This window comes from Polyodon spathula, chromosome 26 (assembly GCF_017654505.1).
Source record: "Polyodon spathula isolate WHYD16114869_AA chromosome 26, ASM1765450v1, whole genome shotgun sequence".
In the NCBI taxonomy this organism is placed as follows: domain Eukaryota; kingdom Metazoa; phylum Chordata; class Actinopteri; order Acipenseriformes; family Polyodontidae; genus Polyodon; species Polyodon spathula.
In genome coordinates this window covers 16,956,097-16,979,686 of record NC_054559.1, presented here as the reverse complement: position 1 = coordinate 16,979,686, position 23,590 = coordinate 16,956,097, and the positions used below count along the sequence as shown (strand labels likewise).

General features: G+C 41.0%; 1 protein-coding gene across 4 annotated transcripts; it reads left to right on the top strand.

The window, feature by feature from the left end:
• The first annotated feature begins 347 nt into the window (after positions 1-347).
• LOC121300970 (phospholipid phosphatase 2-like) lies at positions 348-23,148 on the top strand. 4 transcript variants are annotated; one of them, XM_041230011.1, is made up of 7 exons: positions 348-615; positions 705-809; positions 19,319-19,470; positions 20,897-21,177; positions 21,541-21,598; positions 22,118-22,294; positions 22,739-23,148. In XM_041230011.1, exons 2-7 carry the CDS (start codon positions 755-757, stop codon positions 22,880-22,882), a joined length of 867 nt encoding a protein of 288 aa, XP_041085945.1. In that variant the 5' UTR covers positions 348-615; positions 705-754; the 3' UTR covers positions 22,883-23,148. The 4 variants fall into 4 exon arrangements, with proteins under 4 accessions (XP_041085945.1, XP_041085944.1, XP_041085947.1 ...); XM_041230010.1 differs by having other exon boundaries at positions 348-809; XM_041230013.1 differs by lacking the exons at positions 348-615; positions 705-809 and adding an exon at positions 12,185-12,667.
• Positions 23,149-23,590: the final 442 nt, after the last annotated feature.

Here is a 23,590-nt window from a genome sequence, read left to right as displayed (position 1 = left end):
TGATACACAGTTTTATGTCGACTGTAAAATTCACAGCTTTTTTAAAGATACACGCAAAAATATTATTGCAATTCATCTACAGATTCGAAATTATAGTTGCAGAATCAACAGCGAAAACCAGAAGCCCTCCCAAGTTAAGCAGAATAAAAATACACGCAGCACATTTTCCATTAAATGCATCCCTATTTTCTTACAGCGTGTGTTTTTAATCGAGAACTGGTCGTGGGTCCAGGGTTCAGGCAAGCGAAGGTGGTGTGACGTCAGGAGCAAGCAGGAGAGAGAGAGAGAGAGAGAGAGAGAGAGAGAGAGAGAGAGAGAGAGAGAGAGAGAGAGAGAGAGAGAGAGGGGAGGGATGACCGGAGCTGGTACTTCTAACTTTTTTCTTTTTCTTTCCCAAAAATGTTCCGAAACAAATGACTTTGCGAATGATCTAGCTTGGAGACAACATGTGCAAAAGACAGAGATAGGCTCGGATCGCAAACTAAAAGGCACTTCAGTTATTTTATTTGCTTTTTTCCAGTTTTTTTTTTTTTTTTTTTTTTTTTTTTTTTTTTTTTTTTAATTTATTTTCTTAACAGGTATCTCACTTCGAATCCGGAAGAACCCGTCGTTCAGGTTAGCACAGCTCTCTCAAACGGGTCTCACTTTTCTAAGCAGTCTGTCACATTTAGTGTTTTTATTTATTTTCACGCTTTTTTTTATAGTCACAGGAGGGGGAAAGGGGGATCAGAAACTGTATGGATTAAGAGACAACATGATGGAAAAAAGAAAAATCTTTGTTTTGGTGGACTTGGCGTGTGTCCTAGTGGGTAAGTGATCTGACAAATGTATCTGTTAATTAGTAAACTCTGGTCCTCAAGCGCAGCAATAGCGGCTCAAAGTGAACCAGAAAACTTGTTAAAAAAAATAAAATAATAATAATAATAATCCAGCGTGTTCGATAGAATGGTATTGTTCGAGTTTAACTGTTCTGATTTTTTTTTTTTAACTTGTGTGTGTGTGTGTGTGTGTGTGTGTGTGTGTTTTTTACATATATTTTACTGTACTGGATTTCTTATTATGCAGAGGCGAGTCTGCTGCTAGAAACGTTCAATAATAATAATAATAATAATAATAATAATAATAATAATAATAATAATCTTTGCCAATGTAGTATATTCTATTAAGTTGTATAATTGTATCTTATTTATTTATTTTATTCAGCACAATAAATGCATCTTTTTTTAATAATCCTCATATTTTTTTTATTAGGCATTTTTCTCGTATTGTAATCAATGTTAAAACGAGCCGTTGACTGATGACTTGTCAAGTATTTGTTGTGCGCTAGTACAATGTTCTCCTAGTTATTTTCCTTAGAGCTAATTTATACCCGTTTTTGAGATGCAAGGGAAATTGAAATCCTGATTAACTCGATATTATCATTGCCTTGGAGACTGCTGAGCTGGAGTTTAGCACGGTGAAACGCTACCTTTAGTAAAATCTTGGATTGTTTTCCATGCTGTGGATTGTAGCCCGACTGGTTTTACTGTTATTGTACGATATGCGACCGAAAAGCGAGCTGAGCTCTACGTTGTAGGTAGATGTAGGCTAGATGTTAAACGCATCGGGCGATGGATATTAGTCCGTGTTAAACATTTCTGTGTGTTTTCATGGTTAGCCCAGGTGCATCTGACATGTGTGATAAGCCTTTCTATGTAAACCGAGTTCGCTACAATATGATAACCAATCAGAGTGCAGTGTCCTGACAGGAACAGTGTGGTACCTTTGTAAGGACAGATACAAAAGCATGGCCTGTCATTGCCTGGGCTGCATCACGATAGACGTGACCGTCCCCATTGGCTGCTTGCATGATGCATAAGTGAACTCTGTTGTTGTCTTGTATCGCGATACAAGCGATAGGATCTAGCGTGCAAAGAAAGTATCGCGATTCACTGCGAATCCTTCCGCCCCTGCTGTTAAATCATGAAGTGGTTGAAGTGCATGGTTTTTCAAATATGTCAACAGACTCAAGTCTGTTGCCCTGTTTCTGTCGCTCATTAAGAGAAAAACAATCTGCCAGCACTTTTTGTTTTTGCAAATCTTATTAGGAATGTAAAAAACCCTCAGATAACCCAGACTGCTCTTGGCGGCCTGTTTTTTTATTCTATAATCTACATTTCACAGCTCTTACCAGGATAAAAGGTTACAGCTTACTTGTACTTTCTTGACGTGATGTACACAAATTGGTTTTTCGCTTTCTTTGCCAGCAGCAGCAGATTCCTTCATTATAAGCACTTCAGTTGAATTTTGTTTAGTGCACTAAAATCCCTGTCGCAGCATGCTCCAGCCAGTTTCCTTAAAAAACAAAACAAAATTACATATTGTTTCTGCAGGTTTAGAATGAATTATTAAAGCTCTTTTGTTGAAAACCCACTTTCTAAATGGGTAGTGTGCAGAATAGAATAAGCATGGCTGAAAGCTATTAGCTTATAAAGTAGCATGCACTGGAGGATATAGGTGGTGCGCTTGTGGGTTCATTCGCCAGTCTTTGAACTCTGCTAACCTGATCAAGCTGCTATACAATGGAGTCTTATTTCCATCCCTGGGCTAGCAGGATCTGTCATTAGGAGACAGCGCTGTGTGTGCTCTGTCATGGAATGTGCCAATGGGATGGTATAATGGGGTGAATGGGAGCCTTGTGGTCTATAGGGCCACCTAATAAGATTTAAATTACACAGCGATCCCTATGTTTTAAAAGCCATTATGTTTAAAAGCTGCAGTGCAATCAAGTAGAGTTAGGATCTTGCTCAGTCATGCAGTCTGTGTTTTAAGCTAAGAACTGCAGTAATTACACGACGCTGGCTCTGGCACTAATTTGGGTCGGGTTTATGATAGGTACCATGTGTCGAGGGGGGCTAGGTTGTTTGTGGTCACTTTGTAGTTTTCCGATAGCCCTTCATTTATTACTCAGCAACATCACAAATCCCACCTGAACAGTGTAAAGAGCTCACTGCTCTGACACTACACAGACAGGAACTGGAAGTGTTGTATAATGATGTTGCTCATATTATTATAGGAGGCTGTGTGGTCCAGTGGTTAAAGAAACAGGCTTGCAACCAGGAGGCAAATCCCAGTCAGCCACTGAACTCACTGTGTGACCCTAAGCAAGTCACTTAACCTCCATGTGCTCAGTCTTTCAGGTGAGATGTTGTTGTAAGTGACTCTGCAGCTGATGCACAGTTCATACATCAGCTGCAGAGTCCACTATGAAAGGTGCTATGTACAAAGAAAGATTATTGTATTCACAAAAGTGTATATTCTACATGAGCGCAAAGGGTCAACTGACTGTCTCAATCACTACATCCGTTTCCTACTTTCTCCAGTTCACGTCGTGCTGGATGTGCTGTGGGTGTAGGGCATAGGGATCCACTTCTTCGTGATATTTCAAACCTTGTATGTTTTTGTTATATCGTGCCGCTGTGAAGGAAAATAACAGGCAGATGTTCTGAGTTTTTTTGTATATTCAAATACCTGTGGAAAAAGACATGTCAACAAGTTTTTAAAGTACACTGCTAGAGATTGGGAGACATGCCAAGGATGGAAGTAAGACTCCTATTGCATAGCTGTTTCGCCCATTCCAGGTTTTACTAGGAGCTTGATTAGCCACAGTGTCTAGATAACAAGCTCAGGTATGTCTTATTAAACTCTTATTGAAACCAGAAATGGATGAAACTGCTATGCAATGGGAGTCTTATTTCCATCTTTGCTTGCTTTTTGCAATTGCTCTCTGCTGCAGACAGGACATCTGGTCTTGTTTTATAACAGCATGACGGATGGGCTTGTGGCTGCAAAGTCGATACATTGTTAAGTACTTGGAAAGCTGAAGTCTTTCCTGGGTTCAGCTGTCTCCTGGGGACCCCCAAAGACTTTTTTTTTTTTTTTTAAACGATTTTGTTCCCTTTACTAAGATGGCAGATGCACTGTAGCATCATGCCAGTTGGCAGCTGCGACTGCTGATTTCTATAGAAGTTTTCCAGACATTAGATTTGCTTTGACTGCCACAGCATAAGATCACTTCATGTGCAGCAGGTATTAGGGCCCCTAGACCCACAGAGTCTGTGCTGCATAGGTGGGGACCTAATACTTGTTGCAAAGGAAATAAATGTAGTTGTCAGAGCTGTGTTTAAGTGTTGTGCCAGTCCAGTCGGTGAATATATGTTCTGGAAAATGAAGAAAAATCTACATTTACAGATTTTTTTTCTTTTTTTTTCTTTAGTGTAGCCATGTTGTGCCAATGTAATATTAGGTTTAAGAATTATACAAGTGCAGACAATGAATTGCATACATTACAATTGCAGATTCCTCTTAACTTGAAGCACATTTCCTATGAAAATGCACATTCAGTAGATTCCTGTGAAATGCATAGCCTCACAGGTTTATGCATTTAACCCGAATAAGAAACATACATTTTCAAAAGAAATGTATGCAATTATCAGGCAAATAATTAATGTATTACACTCTGCTGATAATTGCATAAGGTGGTAATGCATAGCACAGTTACTCTAGGCACCTGGGCTCTGCAATTAATAAGAATCTACTGTATAAGACAATGTGGTTCTGATAGTATTTGGATTTCAGTGTTACTTGAATGAATTGTCTCTAAATACATTCAGTATGTATCGAACATTTCTCCAGCCTAATTGTTTGTGTTTACAATTAGAAAAACAGGAATTTGAGCCCTCATACTACATTTCTTTCCCCTGGAGGTATTCGGGACAGTTCTGAAGGTTTTCTTGGGGAGGACATGGTAACTCTGCACGCAAGCCAGTTCCATTGCGCTTCCCTTTGCATACTCTGTGGAAGATTTTTAGTTTTGTCCTCATGTTGCTATTAAAAGTTATCTTTTCAAGTGATATAAACATGGCTCTCTCTACTCTAGTTAGTAAAAAGAGAAAACGATGGTGACAATCTTATATTCAGCAATGAGTGGACCGATTCTTGTTTGTTTTACCAACCGTACCGAACGCAAAGTCAGTGTGTTTATATATTGTGCATTGAATGTGAGTCAGTAGTACAATGTGGAAAAGCATTTTGAAGCCAAACCCGGAGCTTTTACATGTCCAGAGGGCTCCGCAGTTAGAACTACAGGCGCTGATCTCTTCTTACCCACGTGCTTGTGCGATCGTGCACTCATCGATTTTGTTTTTTGAGATTCATTCGAAAGTAAACCATACAAAGGACAGCAAGAGTCTGGTCAGAAACATCAGATTATTTGTGAAATTAACCAAAACGTAAAAACATGATTCCGACCCTTTCTATTGGACTGACCTGTTTTGTTTTGAACTTATTCAAGTTTTCATTTTTGTGTCAGAGATGGACTAGAAACAAAGACACAAGTTAATTTGTTTCAAGTGGCACTCTCGCATATTGTGTGATCAAAGCTTTGTGTCATATTTTACCTTACTTACAACCACTTTGTCACACAGTTCTGGCAATCAGACTGTATATTATAGTATATATTATAGTATACTATTAATATGTCACATACATTTTTAAATGCTTGGCGTGATATTCTGCTAAATGTTCTGGTATTAAAGTACTATTCATATGGTAAAATTAAGTCTTGTTCAATATACAAACATTACGTTATATAATATTTATTATATTGTTAAAAATGTGCAGAGTAAAATACTTCTGGCCCGCCTACTCCTAACTTTTTTCCAATCTGCCCCCTTAAAAACTAGTTGAGGAGCCTGGAGGACAGTATAGGTGCATCTGCAATGTGCACATGTGTGTTGCATGCGTGTGTGTGCGATTTCTGTTTGCATAGCACGACAGGAGCAATCTGTGGCTTTCTGATTTTCAAACAGATTGTTAGTGAGGTGATATCGTTTCCTTCAGTTTCCACTTACACTCGAAGAAGAGTCTTTTGAGGTTTTGAAAGGGAGAGTGAATCGAATCTATTACTAACTTTCAACACGGTTCCGATAAGCAGTGAAAGAGCTCTTTCTAGTTTGAGTGTTCAGTGCTGAGCGTTTGCAACCAGGCAGTGTGATGTGAACTCGTGGTACAGCCTGGTGACTCACACGGGTCTTTGGCTACAGAAATAAATTGCAAAAGAATACAGGAAAAGGGAAATAAATCAACTGAAGACAGTCGAGACAGAGGGTTTTACAGACCTTTGTACTGCCTGGTGGGGAGAGTAGGTTACGTTGCTATGCTATCTGTTTGTCTTCCATGGGAGAGGCAGGCAGGGGGAGGGGAGAAACACGGCAGCATTTCTGAAGTTTTTTAGGGTGGACGATTGTGAGCTTTGGGAATGGGATGAGAAACCCACACATAACGCTCTCAGGGTTCTTCACATCGCGTCGTCTAGTTGACAAATGCGACCTTCTATTTTAATATGGCCTGTAGATTTTACTGTAAAGTCGCCACTTTGGCGACTAAGCATTTACAGTAAATACAACAGAACTTTGGTTCTGTAAAAAAGGCTTTCTGCTTAATTTGCACCGCACTGTTGTTCTCACAGAGCCAATCCTTTCGTGGAACCACTCCCCTTTCTTGTTTCCATAATAAATAACTTTAAAAGTAGACTTCCCTCGCCCCAACAACAAGAAGGAAACAAAGGAGTGTTGAGGTGTCTGCCTTATGGCACAGAGGGGGGTTAAACTTCACAGCTTTTAAAAAACTCTCAGTGTTGCAGGAGCGCTGCATCGCTACAGGCCGTTGGGTTTCCCTGACTCGCTAAGGCTGCAGGAAATAAAAAAAATAAAAACATTTTCTCAAAATATCTCTTGCTTACCCTGAATAAAATGTCAAAGAAACTGAAGTAACAGTCAAATGTATTTGCATTTGGATTTGGAAAATCCCCATCTGGCCAGCTCCATGACAATAAGAATGTAACACGATGAGGGGGCGTTATCAGAGTGTTAGTATTTTCAGAGTGTTAGTATTTTATCCAGCCTGTCTTTGACCGCAATTGAAAAATAAAGAAATGTGTTTCCCTGGGATTTTTATTTAGTTATCTTCCCTGTCATTTGAGTCATATATTTCTATTTCCTGGCATTTTATGTATATACTTTACTCACTGACATTTTATGCACACCGAACATAGTTCCTTGGCATTTAATGTATAGAGTTCCCTGGAATTGAATGTATAGAGTTCCCTGGCATTTAGTGTTTAAAGTTCCCTGGAATTCTATGGAGTTAGTTCTGTGGCATGTCGATTGTGTATCATTCCCCTCCCACAATTTAAAGATAATAAAAAACGGCCATTACCTTCAAACAAAGCATGCAAAAGTAGTGTGTGTGCAACATATACATGTCCCCTCTTTTTATCCCCATTTGAAAATGTTGGCCACCATAAAAGTTCATTTGGCCACCAGGTTTTGAAAGCTAGAGACCAAATGACCACCAGGAGGGGAGCGGTGCTGGGGGGTCGAGGGGGGGAGTGCCCCCCCTTCTCCTGGGCAGGGAGAGGACCGCTTCCATACTTCACGTGTAGAATATTGAACTGTTTTGCTCCTGTTGTTTATATATGGAGATAGATGTACATGTGTATAACCCATACAAATAAGCAAAGAATAAAATAACCATAAGAAACCCTTGAGATAAATAATGAAACAGTTTGAAAATAGCATGCCTGGTCTGGAACAGGTGTGAATAATGTAGAGAGGTGAAGGGAACCTGTATCAACGCTGTGCTGAGGTGTCAGCGATTTACAATTAAATGTAATAATTGGAACAGTTCTTATTTTTTAGACCCATATATAAGAAATAATGTAGATAAAATAAAATAGGTAAAATAGGTAAAACTCAGTCGCAACAAGCAAATAGAGTACCTGTGGCCTTGCACGCCTTTTTTTGCAAACAGATGCACTTCTGTTTGAAAACCTCAGTCTCATTCTCTCTTAAGCGGCTGCAATAGGACAGAGGATAGCGATTCTGGACCAAACCATTCAATATACGAGAAGGAGGGAGTAGGGGAGTGTTACACTAGTATTAATAATAATAATGATGGCATTGTAATCATGTGTGTATTAATGTATGAAACTGGTTGTGAAAATATGTACAGTATTTATTTATGTATCTTTACTATAAATAGCTGTAAGTCTAATTGCGTTATGATAATACCTCAATACCTGATTGTCTGAATTTGTAATCGATTGGTACACTTATTAACCCTTTCACATACTGTAACTACTAGTGATAAACTGTGGTTCTATTGACTGTATGGGGAATCAGGGGCTGCAGGCAGCATGGTAGGGTTGGGGGAGGTAGATAATAGCGACCCCTCGCTGCTAAATGTAGCACTATACCACCAGCATACAAAGTGATTTGCCCAACTCTGCCCTTTTTCCATTTAAGTAACCACACTGTATTGTAACACTGGAAAATAAAGCTGCATAGCAGTACATACGGCCAGCTTTAATCTAAAATGAAAAAGCAAATGGCATGTGTGTGGGTGTGTGTATTTCAAGTGAGGGTCATTGAACTGTGCATGAGGTGTGTGTTCAAGGTGGGGGAGGGAAGGGAAGAAGTAGTTTTAAGATGGATTGTCTCGTTTGTCAGTGTTTGCTGTGGATCCTTCTCACAGGACAAGAGCTCCCACCCCCAGCTCAGGAAACCTCTTCGAGTTTACAGAAAACAAACAAAACAAGCTGAAGTCGGCTGTTGTTTCCCAGAAACTCCTGGGATCTCCTTGTTAACAAGATGTTTCATATCAAGCTGTTCCAGCGGGCTGGATTCTCAAAGCATTTTTCCCTGTCGTTCGTGAAATTTTTGGAGAGGAAAAACCACCAGTTCTAAAATGATGAAGAAACATCCCCAGACTGTCCACAGCTCTTCAGTGAAATGACACGTTTCAGCTGTTGATTTCTGGTTTGGTAACTTCCATGTGTTTGTTTTTAAAAAAAATATATATATATATATATATATATATATATATATATATTATATATCTGAAATGTGCTAATGACCATTTGGAGTAAAGATCTTGGAGAATCTAATCGAGTTTCCACTGCAGCAGCTGAGCTGTGGTCTGGCTCATCCCCATGTTTCTTGTCCTGATCTTGCTCTGTAAATTTCAATGTGATTCAGTTTCCGGAGTCGTACCGCTGAAAGGCTCTTTCACTAGGATCTGGCATTGATTGTTTAGTTTAAATTTTTTAATATTTATAGTATTTCTATACATTGTAAACCACTGTAATTGAAGATTTGTTAATAGACACCGAAGTATAATATAAAAATGTGACCTATCAAATATTAAATCAAATCTAATTTTTTTATTGAAAATGTGTTTGATAAATACAATTTTATACGCAACATTTTAATCTGTGTAACAGTTTGCAGCTTTAGCAGAAAGTGAAACTGGTCGATCTAAGTGGAATGTCAGTAGCTTCATATTACACTGAAAACAGGGATGGGAATAAGACTCCTATCATGTAGCTGTTTCACCCATTCCAGGTTTTACCACAAGCTTGATTAGCCGCAGTGTTTATGTAACCAGGTGTCTGTGTGGTAAAGTGGTGAATACGTGCAGGTGAGTGCAGTGCAGAGCAGATTAATCACACAGACAATGATTCACAGGTGCAAGGGTGTTTATTAATGATTATAATGTCCAGAGCCTTATTGCAAGACCTGCAAACAATAATACTGATGGAAGTGGTACAGCGGCGTGTATCACTCCAGTTTGTGATCCCACGGGTTTGACCCGCAACCAAAAAGTCACGTCTTTTCACAGTTCCGACAGTGCTTGATTTTAGTGCTCGTGGTGCAAAGACAGTTCCTGTAGTGGAGAAGGTGACTTGTGATATCTGGGTTTACGCTGGCCTGCGGCTGCAGCTCTGGATCGTGTTTAGTACTCTTTAGTGAGAAGACAAACAACACAAGACACACAGTGTTAGTACACAGACTGACAACACTCGCGGCTTTCGGTTTCAATTTATACGGGCTCCTTCTAGGTCGTTTGGTATAACTATATGCAAAGGAACAGATCACTGAAGCTACGCCCCCCTATTTATACCCTCGCCCATGACCCCTAGGTTAACGAGCGCATCCGCTCCTCCAATCCTCAGATGCCACGGCGTCTACAGTCTGGGTCAGTGAGCATGGGTGCCGTAGCTCCGCCCCCTTCCTAAATGGCAGACTTCCACCTGCCCTACAGAATAAATTGTCTTGCCATTTGCTTAAGGGTACTCTGTTCCTTCTTTCTAGTGCCCTCACAGGTCGGGAAGGAGATCTAACACCAAGCATCATTCGATCTCTGTCACAGTGACTTATGAAACTCATAATAAAACCAAGAATGGATCAAACTGCTATGCAGTGGGAGTCGTCTTGCCATACCTGTATGTAACTGGGTTAACTTAGAGCTGGACTGACCCAATTCACTAGAACTAGAGCAAAACTCAATTTTATTAATTTGCGAGTTCATTGGTAATGCGCTTCCCCAAACTTTTCTATGATCTGGGATTATTGTTTTAAATGTAACGTTATGTTCCGTATTCCTTCAAGATTAGACATAAACAGGAAGATATTTATTAAATGAGTCATAACTAGAGAAGGCAAGTTCCAGCGACTATCCCGGGTACTTTTATCACACTGAACATCCATGACGCTTCTAATATTGCACACTGAAACCCAGCCCTTTCTGTACAGCACGAGGTTCTACCCATGCTGATTGTAATAGGGAGAGAGTGTGTTCACAGTGTGGATGGGTATTCCATTGCACAAGTGCCAGTCCTACTTTTTCCATTAGCTCCTACTGGCTGAGCTAATGAAATCTATGAGCAATAATGCCCAAAACTAATTTACTCCAGATTAGCATAGTTATTTTCACAAAGGAGCAACATTACCAAACCAGAAACCTCGGGCTCTTCAACTTTTAGTAGGTTTTATTAGAATTGGAACCTTTTTCCCTCCCTGTTTTAAGCGGTGCTTGTAATGATTTGGAGTACAAAGCTCATCTGATCTCTGAGATATTCAGAACAGCTGCCCCCGAAAATGTGATGAAAACGTCAATCCTCATAAAGAGAATGTAGGTCAGGGCTGCAGAGCTTGAATATTGGGAACAGCTTGCTTGAATTTGATTGAACTTTGTGTGCACACGCATGAACACTTCTACTCTAACAGCCTCCCTGCTCTGTGCTGGTGGAGAAAGAGAAAGGGAAGTTCTTATACTCTCTCAACAGCCTCCCTCTGTGGTGGTGGAGAAAGAGAAAGGGAAGTTCTTATAGTCTCTGAACAGCCTCCCATTGCTCTGTGCTGGTGGAACAGAGAAAGAGAAAGGGAGGCTCTTCTACTCTCTCAACAACCTCCCTCTGCTGGTGGAGAAAGAGAAAGGGAGACTGCTATGGTCTCTCAACAGCGTTCATTTCTCCAGGGAGTGAGAAAGTTAGTAAAGTAAATTAAGGTAGGTCAGCCACAGTGTTTTTGATTTCCATTCTTTAAAATTCAGAGCTTTGCAAACACCACCCCCTCTTCCAAACACACACAAGTACTGCTAAAAGAACCTTTTTTTGAAAGACACTGTTCTTTAACACACTGGATATTGAAGTGGGATGCATTCCTGTATGCTGAGTAATATTCCCCATTTTCCAATATAATCTATTCGCTGTTATACATGCTTAAAATGTGGTGTGCGCCTGGCTACAACACAGGGTCAAGCCAGAATGAAAGAATACTCTAGAGCTCCTAATAGAAGCCAAGGCTTATAGAAGTAATGCCGTATTAGCACAGGAGTCCTCTATTAACACAGCACAGTTTAACAGCTATCTTCAACCTTCTATCTTCAAAAACAACATTTGTCTTTATCACAATAGTTTTTTATGAATCATTTTGTAAAATCTGCTGCAAGCAAGACGGCGCCATGATAAAAATAAAACAAATCTCTCTGGTAACGGCCAGGCTAAATCGAACCCGGGGTCGAGCAGCTTCCTGTTGGGAAGGGTCTGGGCTGCCGAGTGGGGACCCCCCATCAATCTGGACAGGATAGATTGGAAGGGCCACGCCACGAGCCACCCTGTATCCAGTTCCAAGTCCCTTCAGTCAATATTTGTTCTCGTGGAGATCCTGTTTCCTGAGCCAGCGCTGGCTGCCTCTGCCTACAGACTGGGCCTGCTTTCCGGGCTGCTTTGTACTCAGCAGGGCTGGGCTGCTGACAGCTCTGACAGAAAGGAAAATAAATAAGACGACTGCCGGAGAGAATAATGCAGGGCTTCTGTGTGACTAGGCAATATTAATTGATTGAAAATGATCAGTACTGGAGGCTGTAACCCCTTTTCTTCTCAGCTGCCACAGTGAACCTCGCACGCAGTCATGTACAGCCCTAGATGAGATCATGTAATGGCACGCGTCTCAAACTCTCCAGGACAGCGAGACTCTTTTGAGAGCAACCGGCAAGCGCTTTCCAGCTGGAAGAAGCTCAGCCAGCAGTCAGCCTTCCAAACTGAGACTTCCATGCAGTGTTAATCACAGTGGGACCCCACGGACAGGCTCAAAGAGAAAGGGCTGGAAACGGATTTACCCTGAGAGTCCAAATACCTCCAGCGCCAACTTTCCTCCCTATGAGAGCTGCTGCTGATTCACCCGGGCTGAGCGGGATGTAGAGAGTAATCCCATCTGAAAAAGCTTAGTAGCTCTTAAAGAAGACTCCCGATGAGGCTCCAGTGCGAATCAGGCAGGGTTCAGAGGTGAGGGTGTGGGGGGGCTGTGAACTGAATTCCAACTGTCAGGAGGGCAAACTTATAAATGGCAATTATAGGAAAAACTGATCCATAGAGTCGACCTTTGCGTAAGTTTAGAATTTTGTCTAAAAGTTTAAACTTTATCAGAAATATGCTGTCGGTCTTAGTGTTTATGCAGTAGTGACTATATTACAGTGTATTTATTAAATATTCAGCATTTATTCAAAGTCACATCAATTTTATACACATTAATATCACAGTCATTTGTTTGAAACTCAATTTGGGGGGGGGGGTGTTCTGGGTTATCTGAGTGATGATTACCAGCATTGCTGAAATGTTAAAAGCATAAATCAGGAGCTAAAAATGGAAAGGCTCCCTTCAGCTTTCTGTTTTGTAGTGTAGGGTTTTCAGTCGCTGAAAGGCTACTGTATTTGTACGACTGACTGGCTACTCCAGCAACCATCCTTCGAACAAAAGCGGACTGGGCATTGTAGGTGTGCATTTTTACTGTTACTGTAATTAGCGCTTCAAGGATTTTTTTTTAATAGTGGTGCCAGGTGTCTAAGTAATAGGCAGCTCCAGTCAGTTCATTTCTTTTTAAGATGTGTTATAATTTACTATGCTGACTGCAAAACAAAAACGCTGTGTTGGACTGTGTGTCGGTTTCTGTACCGGAACAGTTCTCTTGAGGATTTTTTTCATCTGGAAAAAGTTTTGAATCCCTGAAAGCTGCTAAGCCCAGTAGACATGCTCTTACAACTGAAGCCAGCTTTGTGTCATGTATACGAACTAGGCTGTCAAACAGTCCTGCTTCACAGTACACAGTAAGTCATTGTGAACAGTCTTTACTCGCAATGTTGAAGGAGTGTCTCTTATTGGCCGGATAACTTGATTGCCACACCCACTTATATTCAGTGGTTAAATTGGGATTTTAAAAGCCATGGAACTCCCTGTTGTGATCCATACAGAGCTAATGGCTTGAATTCTTAAGAGGTGGAACTCCATTCCGGACTGTTCCGCCCCAATTTAACCCCTGCTTATGTTCCAGGAAGCAGAATCCTGTATTGTCTTTCTACGCTCTCCAAATTGAAGAAAAAAAAAACTTAATAAAAAAAAGCAAGCAAAACCCCCTAAAAGGGGACAGGTGCTAACGGGCTCCGTTCACAAAGCTTCAACTCGAGAGTTACTGAAATTTGTTTTGTTTTTTTTAAACCCTGTTTTTAGGAATAAAATGTGTTTTGATATTTCTCAAACTGTTCTGGATCATTGATGGTTTCATAACTGTCCAACTTTAATTTCTTCATAAAACGTAAACATTCTTTAAACAAGTCGGGAGTGAAAAAGCTTTGTGAATAGATCCCCTTATTAAAGTATCCATTAGTAAAAGAATAGTAATCAGTAAACCTGACCTTGACCGCAAAGGTCAACAGAGTGTTTGAAGATCAATATTTACTTGCTGTGCACCTATAAAAGTTTCCCCACAGTAAAAGCACAGCAAAGTAATAAATCACAGTGAAAGCATGGTAACGCATAGGTTGGCATTGTAAAGTACAGAGAGACGTGGTAATGCATATTAAAAACACGGCAAACTAGTATAGCATAACCACGGGAAAACTTTGCATTTCCCATGGTAGTTCAGAGAGACATCCAAGCTCTTGCAATGTAATGTGAGCATGCTGTGTGATTTTTGGCTTGCTTTGTCCATATTCCCGTAGTGAAGTTTCCGTGCAGCGCTGGTCCTGTCAGCTAAGCTCAGTCTCTGGTTCCTTGGTCTGAAACCCAGTTCTGACTCACACTTTCCTCTGCTGACTGAAAGCTGTAATTACTTAAAGCTGCAGAGTCACACACGCCAATCTAAAACATCCTTCCGTCCTTCCTTGGTGTCTGTTTACCAAACTGCACGACTCTGAGGAAATGCACAGCCCCACACTAAGCTTAGTAGATCGCACGATCGAATGCATTGAATTTTACATTCCCCAGTTTTTCTTTGCTAGGCAGCGTGCATTCTTGACAGCAGGCCCAGTTTTGTCCACTAAAATTTAAGAGATGGCATTTATTCCTCAAGCAGTTCAGTTTCCTTCATTGAAATGCAGATCCGTGTCCAGATAGTGTCTGTCCGCTTGCCTGTTGCTCAGTCACCCACTACTGAAAACGATAACTATCTTGAATGTTCTCCTGACTTTTATCATAGACAGCTATAGACTTGTTGCATTGCAGTTGAGTAGAATCCAATACACATGTATTTAGCTGCCTTGGCTTTCAGGTTATAAGGAGCCCCACAGTGTGGAACGGTCTGTTTTTTTAATGCAGCACTCCAGCCCCCAGTGCTTTGAGGAGGTCATGGCAGGTCCTGTGTTTGGTTTCGTGGTCGCTTGCTGTACACCAGGACTCAGCTTCCAGATCTGGGGTTGGAATGAGTCCAGGACCTGCCGTGGAGGGATTCTGGTAGGTTAATTATATATGTAGCTAATTATTAAAATAGCTAGTTATCAGTTTATCAATGACTCTTCTTCATTAAGTATTTCTAGTGATTGATGAGTATTCTGTTGGATCCTGATTCTCCTTGGATATAGAGTGGTTTTGGAATTGTCTGTAGTATACATCAATGAATATAATACTCACATATATATATATATATATATATATATATATATATATATATATATATATATATATATATATATATATATATATATATATATATTATATAATTATATATATATATATAATATATTGCAAGCTTCCTCTCCGCGGTTCGTTGCCCTTTTAAAAACATAGACCCAGGCACAAGAACTGCAGTTTTAGCGCTTGTGCGCTCTTTTAATAACACAAACAAAATAAACAAAACACAAAATAAACACCTAGCTCTTACGAGCACTAACTGCACACAAGCAGGAACCTAAACTATAAACCAGGACAGGGAAATGGAAGTTTCAGTGCTTGCACGCTATTTTTAATATTTACACCAAAACAAACACAAAATAAACAAAACAAACCAACCACCTAGCTCTGTTTTGAGACCCTAACTAAACACCACTGGAACCTAACTATAACACAAGACAGCTAGGCTCTTTACCAGTTTTAAAAACTTACAAAATAAAACACACAAAAAAAGGTTTTCACACAGTACCTTTTTTTCATAACGGTTGAAAGCACCATCAGCCGGGCTCTCCACACAGAGCAGCCCTGAGCACACTGGCTGCTTTCTTTAAATACCCTGCACCTGGCTCTAATATACAATGATATCCATGCAGGGGATAAATAACAATAAAACAATTAACACTAATGTGCATTCACACATGTTTTTGGCAGAGAGGATATTAACCCCCTCCCCTGTCTACTATATATATATATATATATATATATATATATATATATATATATATATATATATATATATATATATATATATATATATTTATAATATGTAAAAAGTAATAAAATTATAACATAATAAAAAATAATGTTTTATTTACCTGGAATCCTTAGAGTTGCAGGGTGTTGTTGACTGGTGACAATTACCCTGAGTTAACATGGAGCAAGGAGACCGCATGCGAATGCTACTATAACTAGTGCACGAGACAAAGCGAGAGATGATGCTGGTACTGTACTGCTGGTAGTGGGAGATGCTGGCGAGATGGGAGCGCGGAAGAATACACACGATGGCGCGGATCCGTGTATACATGAATTCTGCGGTTGGCGAGGGATCACTGTATACATATACACACACACACACACACACACACACACACACACAGTGGTTTGCAGAAGTATTCACCCCCATGTTTTCACATTTTCTTGGCATCTGAGCGTACTCCACAGCGCTTTCAAATTAGACTGTACATGTAGAATCTACGCAAACTACTCCACATTGATAAAGTAAAAAAAATGCATAGAGAATATAAATAAGTAAGATTTACAGAGAAAAACAGATTAATCTCAGTTGCATAAGTATTCAACCCCTTTGCTACTGTAGCCCTAAATCAGCTCAGGTGCAAATGCTTTGTTTGAAAGGTCACAAAATTAGTGAAATGGTTTCAGCCTGTGTGTACTCAAAGTGGTTTAAGTTGTAGATAATTTCCCTCAGGTATATAAACACTTTCAAGCTGCAACTCACATAGTGATCCAACAAAGCAACCATGAAGACCAAGGAGCTTTCAAAACTATTTGGGGATAAAGTGGCAGAGAGGCACATCAGGAGAAGGGTACAAGAACATTTCAAAGGCGCTGATTATCCCTCTCGACACAGTGAAGTCCATCATTGGATGCATCCTACCACCCAGACACTACCCAGATCAGGTCGCCCTCCCAAACTGGGCAGCCGGGCAAGCAGGAAACTGGTTCGGGATGTCACTCTGAAGACAGTAAAGTTCTGTGTCTGAGATGGGAGTCAGTGTTCAGGAGTCAGCCTCATCTTAAAGCACATATGGAGTTTGCGAAAAAGCATGTAGCTGATACTGCAGACGTGAAAGTTTTTGTGGTCAGACGAGACAAAAATTGAACTTTTTGGTCAAAATTCCAAGCTTTACGTCTGGTGCAAGCCCAATACTGCACATCACCCAGTCAACACCATCCCAACTGTGAAGCATGGTGGTGGCAGCATCATGTTATGGAGATGCTTCTCTTCAACAGGGACTGGGAAGCTTGTCAGGATAGAGGGGAGAATGGATGGTGCAAAGTACAGGCAAATCCTTGAGGAAAACCTGTTTGAGTCAGGGGTCCTGGAGCATCCTGGAGTCCTGGAGCGTCTCGAGGAGGGGTCAGTGTATCTGTGCTGTTCGGGTCAGAGACGGATCTTTCTTAATCACAGCATCGCTGGACAAGAGCCAGAGGAGGAAACCGAAAACAAAACTGATCTGCGTGTGGGTTTGTTAATGTGGAGCCTCAGCTAATGGAGCTTGCTAGCTCTAGTAGCAGAGAGACAGAGAGAAAGTCTGCACTGTGATCACCTTAATCCTGACCTGAACACCCCCTGCCTGCCTGCCATTCAGTCCTGGGCCTCTCTCAAGCAGAGACTGACACAAGTAGTGGCCTTTTGTTTGATATAGGTTTACATGTGCAGTACATCTGTATATTAATAGCAGGCCATAATACGTTCCAATGGGGGCGTCACTCATAATATTAAATATATGTCCTGCAATAAATTTAATTTATTTTTTTATGCTTTGTTTCTGTTATTAAAAATAAAAAAACACAATTGATCACAAAAAAAAAGAAAATGAGAAATAACACCCTCTTCTATGAGCTTTCCCCATAGTAAAAGCAACGTGTAATAAAGCATGGTGCAGCACAGATGAGCATGGTAAAGACCGGCGAGGGACCATGAGGAAAACTGCAAAAAATACATAAGGATTTAGTCTGACTCTGTGTTAAATTAGGTGCCTGCTAAGTGATTATTTCTAGTTTTGTAGCTTTGCACAGGTGTTTTGCTATTTGGAGTAAAAGGCTTCAAGAGTCTGCCTCACAGTCTTTCAAACACCACGTCATTTGTTTACGGAATTGCTTATAGACAGCTGTAATGAAGTATTCAACGGCTTGTGATTGAACAGGTAAAAAAACGCTGGCAAATCTCAGCCAAACTGCCCCCTAAACAGTAAATCTTGCAATCTAATTTTTCTTTACCTGATTTGAATTACTGATTTGGCACTGTCTTTGCAGCCGCTTGTCTGAGTACAATGAAACAGCGCATGGATGTTTGTTAGGGTGCACTAGCGCAGAGGAAAATGTTAGTCTACCTGGTGTGTTATTGTTTGACCTCTTTTTGACTCCAGGGTGAATGGCACCATGTGGGTGGGCGTGCATGACTTCTTTTTTCCAAGTTGATATCCCTGATGGGGGTGTAGTATTACCTTGCTTTGTTGATTCTGAAATCAGCAGAAAAAAAGTAGGTGTTGACTACAAAGCCAACACTACTGAATGTGTACACCTGGATAGGGTTGAGAAGACAAGTCAGTACCAATGAACAGTAGAGGACAATAGTGGCCCACAAGGACCATTGCAGTGCTGTTGTTGTTCTGTGCTTTAGTGCTTCCATCCAGGTGTCTTACCCAGGGGGCTAATTCACCAGCCTCTGCGAGACAGACGCAGCTCCTGAGAGAACTTGTGCAGCTTCATACTCTGCAGAACTAGGCAACGGGGGATCTTTCCCTTTCACCCCAGCTGATAGCTCTATTGCGCCCTCTGGTGGTTCAATAGAAACATGACAAGAGCTATCACACAACACCTGCTTCCAATACTGTACCCAGGTCCCTTTATAAACACATTAACTAAAATCTACATTGCATAAAAACCCTTGTAGCTTATTAATAAAAACATAAGTACAAATCAACAGTTGCTGTCGTCGTCATCAGCATTGTCACCCTTCTTAGTGAAATAGTTTGTAATGGAAGAAGTTCCTAATGCTCTTTTCAGTGCGGGAGGTGTGAGTCATGTGACTTAGCTAGCTGCTGCCCATAAGAAACAGAACTGGAACAGCATTCCGGCTGGACTGTACCACTGCTTGTCACTGCTGCTGTTGACATATTTAGAATCACTAACGTTTCTTTAGGAATAAACGCAATTAAACTCTTCATCAGGGCGGACCCCCCACCTCCCGAGGTCGTGGTCCTCTGGAGCTGGCGTGACCCTCACACAGTTGTGCATTGTTGTTGTTCGCAGTCTCCCTGCCCTTCATGATCATGACCCTGCTCCACAAGCCGTACCAGCGCGGGTTCTACTGTGACGACGAGAGCATCCGGTACCCTTACCGCGGGGAAACCATCTCCCATGGCATGATGGCAGGGGTTACCATCACCTGCAGTGTCCTCATTGTGAGTACAGAGACTCCAGGGGGGGGAGTGGGTAAACTCATCTCTTTGGTGATCCAGGCTTGGCAGTCTAAAGATGCACAGATCATGTCAGTTGTGGGTTATGGGTTATTATCACTTGTTATGTATTGAATTGGAGCATGCCTCCGCTGTAAGCCTTGATTTAGCCACGATTTGCTTATCACAGGAGAGCAGGAGCGAGTAAACGCTTTATTCCTTAAAGAGTACATAAGGACCTTTTTATTTTATTGTGTTACATGTTCCCATGTGTTGCTCCAGCTGTTTATGTAAGGTGTGTGTATTGTTTTATTTTTTTAGGTTTTTTTTACATTTTGACCACTTCTTTAAACTTTTAAATTGCATTCCCTGCCTCAAAGATGGTTTCCCATGTACCCACATGGACCTCTCAGAACTACATTTCCCGTCATCCTCATGCTCACTGGTAGATCCATCTCAGTTACATATGTGAGCAGGAGGATGATGGGAAATGTAGTTCTGAGAGGTCCATGCGAGTACATGGGAAACCATCTTGAGGCAGGGAATGCTATCTAAACTTTATAAAAGTGGTCAATGTAAAAATACACAATAAAATAAAAAGGTCCTTATGTACCCTTTAAATGAGAAGCGGGTAACTCCGTTTTTCCCAAAAGAAAAGTTTCCCTCGCCTGCACTACAGAGAGGCACACTGTTTCCACATGTGGGCTTTACAAACCTTCCCTGACTGTAAAACACTCAACAGTTTAAAAATGCTCAGTTCAAACCTTTGCCATTGAATTTCTTCAGTTTCTTTTAGCACCTTTTTATAAAAAGATTATTCCAGCAAAAGCAGAGCTTAGAGGGTTAGTAAAGCCTATTAAAACATAGTAAACAGTGGTTAATACATAGTGTACCCAGTAGAAAAGAATTGCAAAATTGCTGTGCACATTTTTCAATGGAAACCACTCTGGCACCAGTTTATAGAGTCCCATTTCTGTTCTAACAAGCAAATCTATCTAAAAACTTTTATAAAGGTCTTGCATTGATTTGTAAATGCTCTGCATTAAAAAAAAAAGAAAGAATGCTTGATTGTGAGTTCAAATCCAGCCCCAGACTGCTGGCACCATGTGCTGGTATGACTTCGTGCCTGAGCACTTTATTTCAACATAATGTGAATCTTAACCAGCCCGCTAACGAAACACAGGCTTCTCCTGTCGTGCTGAGCGCAAAACATGAACAGCTGCCTCTGTGTGTTTCAAAAGGGTTATTACTTTTTTTTATTATTATTATTAAATACAAGGATTCAAAACATTAAAACAATATCTAGACATTTTTACAATCTCATCATGATTTGATGAAATCGCTAATGCCAACAAGGTTGAGAGCCTACTGGCCAAAGCCGTGCACTGGAGAGGGTTGAAGGATGTGAAGGAGTCCCCTTCTTGTGTTCCAGATCACATCGGGAGAGGCGTACTTGGTCTACTCAAAGCACCTCCACTCCAACAGCAATTTCAACCAGTACCTGTCTGCGCTGTACAAGGTGGTGGGCACCTTCATCTTCGGGGCAGGGGTCAGCCAGTCCATCACCGATCTGGCCAAGTACACCATCGGCCGGCTGCGGCCCAATTTCCTGGCAGTGTGTGACCCCGACTGGACCAAGATAAACTGCTCCAGGGGGTATGTGATGCTGGAGTCCGCCTGCAGGGGGAGCTCCCGAAACATCACCGAGTCCAGGTGAGGGGGGAGAGGGGGCAGGGAGGGTTATAATGGGGAGTCTGTACACTATCTGGTTAAAGTTACACTGTCAACTAGAAAAATCCGAAACGTTTTTGTTTTCGCGATTTCATAACCCTCCTCATCTTTTTCTTTCTTTCTGGGTCCTCTAAAGCTAATCGTACATATTTTCAGAAGCTGGGTTTGCTAAAATGCAAAATCAAAGTTGTATTTAGGTGGGGGGAAAAAAAAAAACGTGTGCACCACACAAGAAATGACCCGCGGATTGACTTTGCTGTGTTTTGGACTTGTTTTAATGTTTTAAGATGCTCTGCTGGGATCGGATCATCATTTCCAATCAGCTTTTCCTCTTCTGTGTTCCAGGCTGTCCTTCTACTCTGGTCACTCCTCCTTCGGGATGTACTGCATGCTGTTCCTGGCGGTGAGTGCGTCTCTGCTGCTCGGCATGCTGCCGCTCCCCCACCTCACATCTCCAAGAAAAACTGTTGCGAGCCGAGCAGACAAAAAACTTCAACAAAACATTTACATTCCTGGTTTCAGAAGTGTACCAAAGAGTTCTGAGACCCAAAATGTTTGTCTGCTTGATCTGATCTCCTTATCAGTCTTTCCTTACACTTGATTATGTTTTTTTTTTAAGGTATGGATGCATAAGAGGCTGTTTGTATTATATTACTGAGTCGTTTGGTTCTAGTTTTGCTAAAAAATAAATAAAAATAGGAGTTCAAGACGCTTTGAAAATGTTCTACGCAGTTGTACGTACAAAAAAATATGTCATTTGCATTTAGCCGTTCGTGCGTTACAGGTATTACACATGCACAGACAGAGCAGGGATCTGAAAAAGAGTAGGCGTGTGCTTTCTGTTAACCATACTGTAGCTGGAGTAGCAGTTGTTAATGCTGACTGCATCGCGGCTGACCTGTTTGCCTCCTCTCCTCCCCAGCTCTATGTCCACTCTCGTTTAGTGGCGAAATGGGCTCGTCTGCTGCGTCCCACAATCCAGTTCTTCCTGATCTCCTTCGCTCTGTACGTGGCCTACACGCGGGTCTCGGATTACATGCACCACTGGAGCGACGTTCTGGTGGGGCTCCTGCAGGGGGCGCTCATAGCCTCTCTCAATGTAAGGGCAGCCTGTGATTCTGTTTCCTTTTAAAAGTTTAAGAAGAGAAGTGCATTCTGTAAATGTAAGGGGAAAAAGCAGACTGTATATTTATTTAGAATCTTCATTTTTTAAAATTGAGTAGGCCATTCATTGCACCTGGTAAACTAAAATTAATTTCTTGTTGGATATTTCAAGCTGCAAAAAAAAAAGTCAGAAAACAAAAATGTAAGGGTGAAAAAGCGTACTATATATGGTTATAGAATATATATATATACACATAATATGAACACCACACAATGAATAATATATGATAAGTATATATTAAGAATATATAATATATACGCAAAAATATAATATAGATATAATATATATATATATATATATATATAGATATATTTTACGGGAGATGGGGATTGTTAATGAGAGTTTTTCTTTTGTTCATAAATGGCCCTTCCCTCGCAGGTGCGTTACGTGTCAGACTTCTTCAAACAGAGACTCCCCAGAGTGCAGAGGAGACAGCTGGAGGATGAACTGGAGTGCAAACAAAGCCTGCAAGTGGCCGATTTGGAGCGCAATAACCATTACAGCCTTCCAGGGGCTACCTAATGAACGAGCAAGCGAGCGAACCACCCCCAAAAAACCACTGGACTTTAAGAGAGAGAGAGAATTCGGACCATGTAAATCAGTCTACTCAGTGACAGCGATTCACCTATATTTGTATTTGTGTGTGTATATGTATAGTGGACTCTTGATCCTTTTAATTTTTCGGATTATTTTTGTTTGTTTTTTGTCGTTGTTGCCTGTGTGGTTAAGATATTTAGCTCCTGTCTACGGATCTCGTAGGTTTTAAAACCAGGGGGGGAAAAAAAAGAAGAAAAACTAAGCACTGCTAATGTGATCCATGGGTCTATTCTGGAATGAAAGAAAAGAATTGTTGATTTCATGTGAGTGAGTGGGTATGCTGTCTTTGTTAAGGAAACTGCAGATTTGACCAGGTTGGAGAACGGGATTCTGGGAAGATCATCTAACTGCAGTAAGTGTTTGTAGGGGGCATAGGATTAGAAACCCCCTGTCATCGATGTAGATCGCCATAGTCTTTAAACATTTTGGTACTTCAAACTTTCAGATATCTATGGAAGACAACTAGAACTGTAGTGCAGCACCTGAATGGGATTTTTAAAGCTCTGATCAGCACCCCATCAACAGTTATCATTCGCAGTCAGCCCTGTCTGTAATCCCTTTAAAACGGGGCTCTCTGGGACCAGGCAGAAAATGTTTCCATGCTGACTTTAGGAAATGTGTTTCAGGTGGACC

Bases quoted from the DNA above. Each gene is read 5' to 3' on its own strand.
- LOC121300970 (XM_041230011.1), top strand. From the start codon at position 755: ATGATGGAAAAAAGAAAAATCTTTGTTTTGGTGGACTTGGCGTGTGTC. The intron at 810-19,318 runs GTAAGTGATCTG...TGTTGTTCGCAG, and splicing joins CTTGGCGTGTGTCCTAGTGG to TCTCCCTGCCCTTCATGATC. The intron at 22,295-22,738 runs GTAAGGGCAGCC...CTTCCCTCGCAG, and splicing joins CGCTCATAGCCTCTCTCAAT to GTGCGTTACGTGTCAGACTT.